The sequence below is a fragment of the Epinephelus fuscoguttatus genome, linkage group LG10, assembly GCF_011397635.1.
Source record: "Epinephelus fuscoguttatus linkage group LG10, E.fuscoguttatus.final_Chr_v1".
NCBI classification, from domain to species: domain Eukaryota; kingdom Metazoa; phylum Chordata; class Actinopteri; order Perciformes; family Serranidae; genus Epinephelus; species Epinephelus fuscoguttatus.
Genome location: NC_064761.1, coordinates 43267911 through 43280102, shown reverse-complemented (window position 1 = coordinate 43280102; position 12192 = coordinate 43267911). Strand labels below are relative to the sequence as shown.

General features: G+C 42.5%; 1 protein-coding gene across 1 annotated transcript; it reads left to right on the top strand.

Moving 5' to 3' along the window:
• Window positions 1–1578: 1578 nt before the first annotated feature.
• LOC125895941 (cytochrome P450 2J2-like) lies at window positions 1579–9938 on the top strand. Its single transcript, XM_049588200.1, has 9 exons — window positions 1579–1889; window positions 2073–2238; window positions 4824–4976; window positions 5062–5222; window positions 5743–5919; window positions 6009–6147; window positions 8206–8393; window positions 8471–8612; window positions 8712–9938. Exons 1-9 carry the CDS (start codon window positions 1698–1700, stop codon window positions 8885–8887), a joined length of 1494 nt encoding a protein of 497 aa, XP_049444157.1. The 5' UTR covers window positions 1579–1697; the 3' UTR covers window positions 8888–9938.
• Window positions 9939–12192: the final 2254 nt, after the last annotated feature.

Below are 12192 nucleotides of genomic sequence, written 5' to 3'. Positions count from 1 at the left end.
ATGGCGGTTAGGCCTAGATAAGAAATGAGCTCTCTAGCGCCCCCATTTTGTTTGATGGGCTCAATAATGGAGGGGTCCCCTCAGATTATGTGTGGTCATATGCCTACAAAGTTGCGTGGTGATGGGTGAAACCCTTGAGATGTTCTACACCTTTATGTGATGAGCCACGCCCTTCGCAATATTCATTGCCTTATAGAAGCTCAGTTTTAGGAAGTTTTCCAACTTTTGCCAAGAGGGAACTTTAGATATTGCTCCCTAGATTATGTTCACCCAGTTTCACGCAGATCGCTCAAACTTCCTAGGAAGAGATCCATTTGAAGTGTTTTTCAAAAAATTCAAAATGGCGGAAAATCTATATAAGCGGAAGTTATGGGTTCTTGAGGCAAATGTGTTCCTCATGAGGAGAGGCATCTCTGTGCAAAGTTTCATGTCTCTACCACATACGGGGCATGAGATATGCCCATTCAAAGTTTGACATCTCAATGGGTTGCTATAGCGCCCCCCTTTGGCCAATTGATGTAATATTGCTTCATTGGCATCCTCCCATGACCCTCTACCACTGTGCCAAATTTCACATGGATTGACCAAGTCAGTGAGGAGAAGAACCTGGAACACACACACACACACACACACACACACACACACACACAGAGAGAGTTTTCGTCATTATATAGTAAGATTATGCTAAATGTGTTTAAGTAGAGGCAGGATGAAAAATATATTGTGTTTGATCTACTTAAGAAAATTAAGTCAACTTTTTGCATCAGTTAATTATGTAGATCAAGCGAGGCTCATCTTTGTATAAACTTATTTTTTCGTGTGTAAAAAAATACATTTTGCAAGTGAAGTCAATTTAGTTGTGTTAAGGTGGTGTACTTGCTAAACTTAGGTTGACTTTACTTAGAAAAATTATTTGATAGTGAGATAGAGATCCCAGGTTTTTTTTTTAAGTCAGGGTTTTGTTGAAAAGGCAAGCACATGTGGGTAGTTTTGAAAATACAATCTCACTGCTGGCAAAGTCTCAACATCTCTTATCTTTGGGAAATCTTTGACAAACATAAGTGAATGCATTGGAATAACTTATGAGAAACAGACCTGCTTTTGAACCCACGGGGAGCTTCTTCTGTCAAATGACCATGGTGCTAAATTCTGAGCCATAGTGTAAAGGACACCTGATAGCATATGACCTACATTTTCTCATTGTGTGGAACGGTCCGTCCGACCCATTCCCATTCATTTACATTCAGCTGCACACTGGATCAGTTACACGGCTTTACTCCCACTGGACTCTGTATTGTTGGACGGACTTTGTTTACACTATGAACCTCATAACACATATATTGCTGAGCTGACATTGTTTTTGCTCCTGCATGATCGCCATCATATTACCATGTTCAGGCATTATAACATTTCACTATTATTACTTAAGGTATCATCTTCTGCACTCCAGAGATCTTGTTTCCCACGGGTGTGTCTGTAGCTGGTAATTTAAGAAGTGCAGGTCACACACACACCTTTGCACAGACCCTGCATTAATGATTACTGAAGTTGTTTGTTCCTTCATGCCGGTGTGGAGTCGCTGGCTGTGTGACCACAAAGGGTTAAATCGAATGTATGCAAGCTGCATGTAACCAGTGTTAAACGAGGAAGGAGACAGTCGGGCGTTTCTGTGGCTGCTGGTTTAACTCTCTTCAACAATGTCGCTTTTTAATTTTTTGTTGGGTGTTGACCTCAAGGTGCTCTTCCTGATTATTTTTATTTTTATCCTAATAGCAGACTTCCTCAAAAACAGGAATCCTCCAAATTTTCCTCCAGGACCGATGGCTCTTCCCTTTGTAGGGAATTTCTTCAGTGTGGACAGTAAACGGCCACACATTTATTTTACCAAGGTAAAGTTCAACACATGCATGTTTTGATCTTTAGGTGTCAAGTTTATTGAGACATTCTCAATAAAAAAAATTATTGAGACATTCTCAATAAAAAAAAATATATTGAGACATTCTCAATAAACTGTAAACTGTGTATAAATGTTTTAGTTCATCAGTTTGTTCCTTGATGTTTGATGTCCACAGCTGGCTGATGTCTATGGAAATGTGTTCAGCTTCCGCTTCGGTAGTGACAAGATGGTGTTTGTGTCTGGGTACAAGATGGTGAAGGAAGCCTTGGTGACACAAGCCGACAATTTTGTGGATCGACCATACAGTGCAATGGTTGACAGGTTTTACTCCGGAAACTCAGGTGCGCAAATCTCTCTCCTTCTCTTAAAGCCCCCATCCAGCCAGTTTTACTTCGTATTTTGGGATTAACATTCTTTCTTAAACTGAGACTGGGGTGTGTTTAACTGTCAGACTTAATCCATTACCATAGCAACAAGATTGCAGCAACAGTGTCTTGAAAAACAGCAACATGGCACTTGATTTGATGAATTTAGTGTCTGTCAAAGCACCAATTTGAAAAACTAAGTTTATCTGCAAAGATATTTAATTGGGACATCTCCCATTGTCATCCCTGGGCTAATGAGTTCAAATCCTTATTGTATCTGAACAACCTGTCTTTAATATCCCAGAACAGGTTCATCTGTGACATTAAAAATAATAGCTGCAGTGAGGATCCTTACGTGAAGTATAATCTAAACAAAAGACAAAGATCCCTTTGTGCACAGCTGAGCTCAGGAGCGTTACCCTCAGAGACCGGAAGATTTAACACCACCCCAGAGGAGGACAGAATTTGTCTGTTGTGTGATTTAGGTGAGAGGTTCTTGTTTTACTGTCCTCTATACGCAGACATAAGGAATGTACTTCTCAGTAAAATGACCTTTTATATTCATTTTTTTTTATATTCTATTCATACTGATTTCTTTTGGTGATTTGATGATCATGAAAACAAATGAGTTTTGTTTTAGAAGGGGAGCCTGTTTGTGACTGAATTTCTTTGCCACGTCGGGGACATAAGGCAGAGTGTGCAGAGAGTATTTGAGGACAGAGCAGTAGAGTCACATGTACTCTGGATTGTTCACCGCAATTGGCTGCTGCCTCAGTGCTCCGCAGAAAGAAGAGATATGTTGCCCAGGTCCGCTGTTTGAAATGGAGTTACAGGATGTTTTGGAGGTGCACTTTCCACCAGCATCATCTCCTCGCCTCAGCTCAGCACCGACGCTGCACCAGGCACCACTTTGATTCTTTAAATTTGACTTTAAATTTTGTTATTCTAACGGGACTTTGAACTTTCTGACTCAAAGTTGTGCGCTTCCCAGAGTCCAGACCTGTTCGTGCAAACTTTCACCAGATCTCAAAACTCATTCAGATGGTGGACCTCGGTAACATGTCGATCTATCCCGTGGTATGACTGTAAAGAAGACAGCGAGTGAGAGAGACCGTCTGTGTGTTATTTCTGCTGGCGGGATTTTATGAAATTCACTACGTTGATTGCAGGTGTTTACCGCACATAGGCTACAAATGCCACATCAAAAATAATAATAACAGCAAACAAACACTAAACTAATGCAAGGGAAACTAAAAAATAAAATGAAGAACCTCAGTTAGGCAAGGCAAGTTAGGTTACCTAACTTAGCTTACTAACTGAAAAGACAGACGGACAAAAGTCCTGTTACCACCAGACTCTTTCAATATGGCACCTTTGAAACCAACAGTAACCCTTCAGACATGATACCTAGACCCTCGGTCTGTTTAGTGTTTCCACTGCAGACAGTCCTCTTAAATGTGGGTGGGGCTGTTGTCACTCACTGCTCCTTCCAGCATTCACTGTATTTCCTCCTTTATCAGTCTGCACCTGGTTTATCGTCCACAGAACGAGGCTGCACGCCAGTATTTTCAGAACAAAACAGAACAGGCTGCAGTGAGAGTCTCTCTCCATGGGATATTTAAAAATAGCAGCTTTGTGCTTCTCAGGCAAGCTCAGGGGTTTAGTGTTGCTGTAGCCCACAGGGACAACGCTCCACGACGTGTTTGTTTTCTCCGAGTGAGGACTGGGATATATGCAGTTCACATAATCTGGTCGAAATTAATATATCTTTTTAAATACTTGAAGATCCACTCATTACTAAAAGTGTGTGTCATAAAAAAATAAGTGATGGTCAAAGTTGTCACAGTGAAATTTAAGGTGTGCTGATGGATTCACGTCATCAACTCATGCATTGAGTAACATTACAAGTTAACGTTCCACCTTAAAAGTTGCCGGCAGTCGGCCCAGTGAATGAAGTTATCTTTACTCAGACTCCAGCTGCTGTGAGAGGCAGCAAAACATCCTTTCATTTTATAGTTACAGTTTACTAATAAAACTCTCCACAGTATGAACAGTGGTTACATGAGCCTCAAAACCAGACACAACTCAGCCCTGAGCAGAGTGAGCGTCCTCTACTGACCAATCAGACTGCAGTGTTCACAGCTCCACCTTTTAGTACCAGATCTGTGTGCTAGGTACCCCAACAGAGGGGGGACCAAACATGGGGACTGTATGGAACAGTTCCTTTGGGACCATCCACAACTTTTCACAGTGGAAACGGGAAAAAAGCGTACCGGAATGAACTGAACTGAACTGAACTGCTCGGTGGAAACGTGGCTAAACTCAACAACAGAGGGATAAGCAGACACCATTACACAGAGATATATTACCAAGGCTATACTGCTATAACAATGGTTATATACAAGATAAGTTGACTAGCTAGCCTTCAACAATGTTTATGATAGTGCACCTTCACAAGCATGGAGGATGATGTATGACCTTAAGATAGGACCTACCATATGTCCTTTTTAGCAACAATCCTCTTGCCATAAACCCTATACCCTCTGCATGCTTGTGTCTAGGTGGTCTGGTCGGGAGCAATGGTGAACCATGGAAAAGACAGCGACGCTTTGCCTTGTCTACATTACGTAACTTCGGCCTGGGCAAAAGCACCATGGAGCAGAGTATCTGTGAGGAGATCCGACACCTGCAGGAGGAGATTGAGAAGGAGAGAGGTGGTTCACACAATAGTCAGCAGCTTATAATCAGCAGCTCTTCAGCAGTAAAACATTGCCTAAATGACAGACTCCTCTCCTCCAGGTGAACTTTTCAGCCCAGCAGGCCTCTTCAACAATGCGGTGTCCAACATCATTTGCCAGCTGGTGATGGCGAAGCGTTTTGACTACAGTGATCACAACTTCCAGATCATGCTGAAGTATCTGTCTGAAGCTATTCAGCTGGAGGGCTCTGTATGGGGTGCGGTAAGTCAATACCATTCATACATCATACATATACATACATACATATGATCTGCAACTGCTTATCCTTTACAGGGTTGCGGGCTGGAGCCTGTAACAACTGTCACTGGGTGAGCAGTGCGGTGTGGCCTTCACAGGCTGCCTTACAATCACAGGGCTGACACATATACAGTAGAGACAAACAAGCATTCACACACAATCAGTCAAAGCTGCATGTCTTTGGACTGTGGGAGGAGAGTTCAGAACCCACACTAACATGGGGAGAACCAGCGACTCCACACAGAAGGGCCCCAAGCAGAGTTCGAACCCCAACACCCTTGCTGTGAGGTTAAAGTACTAACCACTGCACCCTCAGTGACATACACTTGGTTTAATCATTGTCAGAGAGACAGACAGTCTTCTTGGTTGTCAAAGTTATTTCTCCGTAACTGACTGAAAGGTCTATGTCTGTTATGTTTTACTACAAAATGTGAAGGATTATCTGAATGAAAGTTTCTCTCATTTACTGTTTTCTCCTGAGTAGCTGTATGACTCATTCCCTGGAATAATGAAGTACATGCCAGGTCCTCACAACACACTGTTCAGCCACTACCACGCCATCCTCGACTTCATCAATGAGGAGGTAAAGAGCCACAAGGAGAACCTGGACTACAGCGAGCCCCGGGACTACATTGATGCTTTCATCATTGAAATGGAGAAAGTATGTAAAACAACTGAACTCTACAACACCGTGCTGTCCTTCCTGTCTACTTACTGGACCCTCACTATTATCTTCTATGTATTTCATAGCACAAAGAATCTGACCAGGGCTTCACTGAAACCAATCTGGCTCTGTGCTCTCTGGATCTGTTCCTGGCTGGAACTGAGACGACTTCCACCACTTTGCAGTGGGCTTTGATTTACCTCATCAAAAACCCTGAGATCCAGGGTAGGTGACATGCTCGGACCTCGAGCTCTGTGAGGGAGTAGGGAATCTCTGCAGACTGGATACTTTCAGAGGACACCGTATCCGTCAGTCATTTCTTTATTGGCCATTCAGAGGCTTACAGTCCTCTGTTAGTCAAAAGCTAATGTCACCAATACCCTGTCTGAACCAGTTATCAATCAGTTTTTGATCAGTGAATCACTTTGCAGTGTTATAAGGAGGGAGGTACACATACAACTCACACTCCGGGATTTCCATTGCTTTGCGAACACTGACGTTTATACTTCATTCAATCCAACAAAAAAGGTTATGATAGTGCAGCAGGCCAACAAGAATACTTACTATATAATGTGTCTGTTCCACGTTTTTCTCCTCACTGACTTGGTCAATCCATGTGAAATTTGGCACAGTGGTAGAGGGTCATGGGAGGATGCCAATGAAGCAATATTACATCAATTGGCCAAAGGGGGGCGCTATAGCAACCCATTGAAATGTCAAACTTTGAATGGGCATATCTCATGCCCCGTATGTCGTAGAGACATGAAACTTTGCACAGAGATGCCTCTCCTCATGAGGAACACATTTGCCTCAAGAACCCATAACTTCCGCTTATATAGATTTTCCACCATTTTGAATTTTTAAAAAACACTTCAAATGGATCTCTTCCTAGGAAGTTTGAGCGATCTGCATGAAACTGGGTGAACATAATCTAGGGACCAATATCAGTCAGTCATTCTGTCTGTCCCACGTTTTTCTACTCACTGACGTGGTCAATCTATGTGAAACTGCACATAGGCATTGAGGACTGGCATAGGTAGAAGGTGACAAAGCTACCAATGGGTATGGACTAGTTAATTATTAATTTGGGAAAATACGCTCGGTATAGTTTTGTGTTTCATCACAAATATATGCATGTTGGTATTTGTTAGACGGTTCACTAGCTGACATTGATAGAGCATGTTTTAAATGTGCAACAGCAATTATGTAATTAACAGTGCCAAGAAAATGACCTGAGTACTGTCCGAAAGTGTTTTTTCATGTGGCAGATGAGCTCACTTTATAGTGCTCTACGTAGAACTCCCTACATAGTGAGGTGGGGTTAGTGATTAAGTGAATGACTTTGAACACAGCCTATGTTTCAGCATGTCAAAGGATTATTTTGTCTACTGGAGAGGAAGTTACATTAACAAGCACAATATTATCGGTCTGTCTCAGTGTCCCTTCTCCTTACCTTGGTTATCTTGGAGAAATTATCCCACTGAATGGACAGTATCAAATATTTACAACAATATTCTTGAATCACCAGGTAATATCACCATTTAACCTATCAAAGATCAAAACCAGGTATCAAATAGCTCTACAGTTTGTCTGGTCAAATTCTCGAAATGCTTGAGTGTGCTGATGTTTCATGTCGTAATGCTTAAAAGCTCAGTTTTTTTGGTTCAGCAGCTTGTGAAAACAAGTTATGGATTCTCTAACATGTTAAGAGTGCATCCAGCGTGAACACCACTTTTAGGCATTTTTGTGTTGTTGTTGAGGTCAAGGAGGCAAGGAGGCACCTCTATGCAACACGAAGTCAATGGAGAGCAATGAATTGTTTTCCCCTATGCTGTGGGTAGGACTTACGTGCACTCTGCCTCCATACCATACTCCCCCCTTATAACACTGAAGTGATTCAATGAATCAAAACTGATTGACAACTGGATTAGGTGGCATAATTGTGAAATTAGTTTTTAACTGAGAGACGATTGTAAGCCTCTGATTGGACGAATTAAAAAATGACTGACATATACAACGCCCTCTCAAAGTCTCTGGTCTACACAAACTTGGAATGAGGCAGTACTTGGATATAGCAATGCTTAGAATTAAATGCTAACGCCAGCATGCTAACATTTCTCACAATGACAATGCCAACATGCTTAAGTTTGCCTGCTAATACTTGCTTATTAGCACTAACCACAAAGCACAGCTGAGACTGAGGGGAATCTCAAAAAATAGCATGACATTATTCTCACCCCCTTGCTACAAGTTTAAATTCCTTAAATGTCTTTGTATTTCTAGACAAAGTCCAGGCGGAGATAGACAGAGTGATCGGACAGAACCGTCCACCCAGTATGGCAGACAGACCCAACCTGCCCTACACTGACGCTGTCATCCATGAGATCCAGAGGATGGGAAACATCGTTCCTCTCAATTTAGCCAGAATGACCACCAAGGACACAACGCTGGGTGGTTACTTCATACCCAAGGTGCATTTAGCAGACAGTCACATGAGTGCAATTGTTGTACCATTGCTTGGTTTTAACCTATGGATCTGGACCTTTAGGGTACGGCCTTGATGTCCAACCTGACCTCTGTGCTGTTTGACAAGACTAAATGGGAGACTCCAGACACCTTCAACCCCGGACACTTCCTGGATGCTGAGGGAAAGTTTGTGAAGAGGGAAGCCCTTCTGGCTTTCTCTGCAGGTAAACCACATCCACCTCAATCTGAAGCATATCCTTAAACAGAATATACATTTTCCTCTCTTACACCTTCATGTGTGCATGTGTTTGTGGACTCTTCAGGGAAACGTGTGTGTCTTGGAGAAACCCTCGCCAAGATGGAGCTGTTCCTGTTTTTGGTCGGGTTACTACAGAGGTTCTCTTTCTCCGTTCCTGATGGAGTCGAGCTGAGCACAGAGGGAGTTGTAGGAACAACACATGTACCGCAGCCCTTCAAGGTTTACGCCAAGACTCGCTGAATTATCATTTTACATCTAGTCGCTGTGCAACAAATTAGATCAAGCAAAAAGCTTTAGGCAGTGAAATGACATCTGTGAATAGTTAGGTAGACTTTTCTATTGGTGGTATGCATGCGTGCACCCGAGCAAGCATCTGATGGGAACGAGTGCCCACATTGAGTCACTGCTGCAATATTCTCCATTTAAAATGGACTTTTCTTTGGGTTCCTTTGGTTAACTGGTGTTCCTTCGCCTTTCCCTATGTGTTAATGGACATGTTCCTGACGATACACTTTATTCTGGGTTAACTGATCTGAACTCCCGAGGGAGTTAGCAGACTAAGTTAGCATGTTTAAACTTTGGTTAACGGTACCTCTATATTATTAACAACGTAACTGGTAAACAAGTATTGATAAGCTAGGTCAATATACCTCACTACATGTACGTGTATGTATTGTTACCCTGCTTCTGTTCTTTAATATCATTGTGTAGTTGTTACCTGCAGGCACATATGACTGCCCTATTAAAGCATGACCCAGCCACACGGTCGGCAGGTCTTTGATGTTGATAGTTTGGTATTGATATGAGTGTAAGTGTGCTTTTGCTATTGATAGTTATATTTGCTTTGATAGAACTATCAGTTTGATTATTATAGCTTTAGATTTCTCCTGCTAGTAACTGTAGTACTATAACTGAGATTATCTTGTATTCATTATCAGCAAAGCTTACTCTAGTTAATTTGTTTGTAGTTACTGCTATTCTGGTGTATGTACGTTTTATTTCCTATGTCTTTCAGACCACTAACCTACATTTGAATATAATTAAGGTCTACTCTACTGCTGTGCTGGATCAATGATATATCACTGTGTTCTGACCGGCACCCAAGGGCGAGTGCAATCTAACTATTCCTCAACCAGTTTCACCTATTTTACAGGCAGTTTGGAGAACACCGTAGTTCCTTATAAATCACAACTCTTTACTGTTGTATGATTGCCTCATGTACTTTTTATTCTCTCTGTCAGGACATTTAGCTTTGTGTAATAAAGTTTTACATAAAACATTCTTGTATTAATGGCACTGTTTATAAGACACTTCTCTTCTCACTTATCTTCCTTCTTATTAATAGCAAAATGTACACAGATTTCCTGAACATACATTCTTTAAGTTTACAGGGTTCCCACATTTTTACCAATTAATTTTCAAAACTATAATATATAATACAATTATACAACTATAATATATAAAACTGTAATATACCGTATTGGCAGTATGGGTCTGTTCTGGAGCCTCTCTGCCTTTCCCCGGGCCTACGCAGAAATCCTCTTCCACATGCCTACGTGGAAAGCCTAAGGCAGGGAGAGCATACCTCCCTGCCCTTCCATGCGCCTACATGGAAAGACGAAAAGTCCATTCTCATTGAGGGCGAATATCCGCGCGGATTATTCTCACGGAAAAATATAAAAGTTGATTTCATGGGTTCTTATGGAAGTTCGCAAGTTTGAAAAAAGTTTCCGCCCAGACTTTGACCCCCCGTGGAATTCGCCGGTGGAACTACACAGCTGGGCCAGTGAAACTGTTTGTTTATAGTCGCGCAGACCCGGGAGAGTCCAAAACCCAGTCAGGCAGGACAGTATCGGAGAAAGGTTGATAAACCTCGTTTCACAGCACCCCGTCCTTTTTGATAAAAGACTGGATGATTTTATGAACAATGAATTAAAGGACATCTGGCAGTCCATTGTCCAGCTTGGTGGCTGCAGTGAGAGTGGTAAGTGCTAAAGAAAGTTGATGTTGACGTTTGTTAAACATTAGCTTGCTAGCTCGCTGCTGCTGCTGCTGCTGCTGCTCTCGTCCATGTTCACCCACACCCGTTCACACTGCGCGGACTTGGAACACAACAACGTGAAAATCCGCACCGCGTCCGTACCGTGCCTGTGTGTATGGTTTAAACGCGGAAAAGCGCTGCTATTCCGCAAATCCGTCCCGCATTTCCACATTGAGGCAGTGAGAATGAACCTTAATGCTGTGTTCCCACCAATTCGCGCGTCAAGATTACATACAAAGTTAATGCAAAGACACGATTAGCTGCGAAATTGTGCCGGGCGGTGCGATGGACGCATCTAGCGTGACGCGATGAACACGATGGATGCGATAGAGGCGTCTAGCGAGGCGCGATAGACGCGAAAATCACGTCCAACGCCTCATCGCTTGAGTTGAAAATATTGAACTTTTGAGGCGAATTCGCGTGACGCTGTGCCGCGAAAGCCAATCAGCGTTGAGATTCTCCCGACGTCACTGGCGTGTGTCAACAACATCCAGTTGTTGACACACGCTGTTGTTGCTGTGTAGACACAGCTGCGCATGCGTTTTTAACAGAAACGAGTGTGTGCGGTGAGGGACAATTTTTAGGAATCGAAAAGGAGAACCGAAATTAAAATTTCTTAATGATTCAGGTGGAACCGAAAATTCGGAACCCGTTCTAATGTGGAACTGGTTCTCGGGACCCAACCCTAATCCCGATGCTCCATGAGCAGCAGATTTGGAGTGATGGGATCCATATTTACAAAGCCAAGAAGCAAAGAATTGGGAATCCCTACCACTTCTAGCTTTCACAGATCAAATATCTTACTCCAAAGTGTGGAGCATGTGAAGCGGATTGAAATAAAAAGGTCTCTTCTCTCCGTTTAACTTTTTTTTTTTTTTTGCAGAGATAGTTCCTGGGAAGAGAAAGCCTCCAGTAGCTCTGTGTTTCCACCTCTACAGTTTGTGCCCTAATCACTTATTAGTTTAAATGGCTTTTCTTGCTGTGAGATGACGTGAGTAGTACATGTAAAGACATGTACACTGTGGTTATATGACACTGGCACACATGTTTCCAGTCGTCTCTCTGTCAGCTCATGTCAGTTTTGCAAGCCTTGGTGGTGCCTTTTGTGGTTGGCTTTGGACAGCGGCGGCACGTGGCTGTGAGTCACTCATCAGGATGAGGAAATCAGCACACCAGTCCGTAAACTCTCCCTCTGTCGACTTTACATTTGAAAACAGCTACTGTAGCTACCTGATAGCTAGCTGTTTTCAAATGTAAATATCAGGAACATCCAGGAAAAGATGGCGTAGAAAAAAGGCACCAGCTGAACTAGGATCCTGCTGGCCATTGCACAGGCGTTGAAAATAAACTGGACGACCTCCTTGCTGCATCAGTTTCCAGCCAGATATCAGGAATTGTATTATACTATGACAGATATCTTGTACTGTTGGAAAAAGTAGGTGTGTCTGTATGTGGTTATGTAAGTGCAGTTAAATTGACCTTTGTGCCATTTGAATTACTGTTT

Bases quoted from the DNA above. Each gene is read 5' to 3' on its own strand.
- LOC125895941 (XM_049588200.1), top strand. From the start codon at position 1,698: ATGTCGCTTTTTAATTTTTTGTTGGGTGTTGACCTCAAGGTGCTCTTC. The intron at 5,920-6,008 runs GTATGTAAAACA...TGTATTTCATAG, and splicing joins TCATCATTGAAATGGAGAAA to CACAAAGAATCTGACCAGGG. The intron at 6,148-8,205 runs GTAGGTGACATG...TTGTATTTCTAG, and splicing joins CAAAAACCCTGAGATCCAGG to ACAAAGTCCAGGCGGAGATA.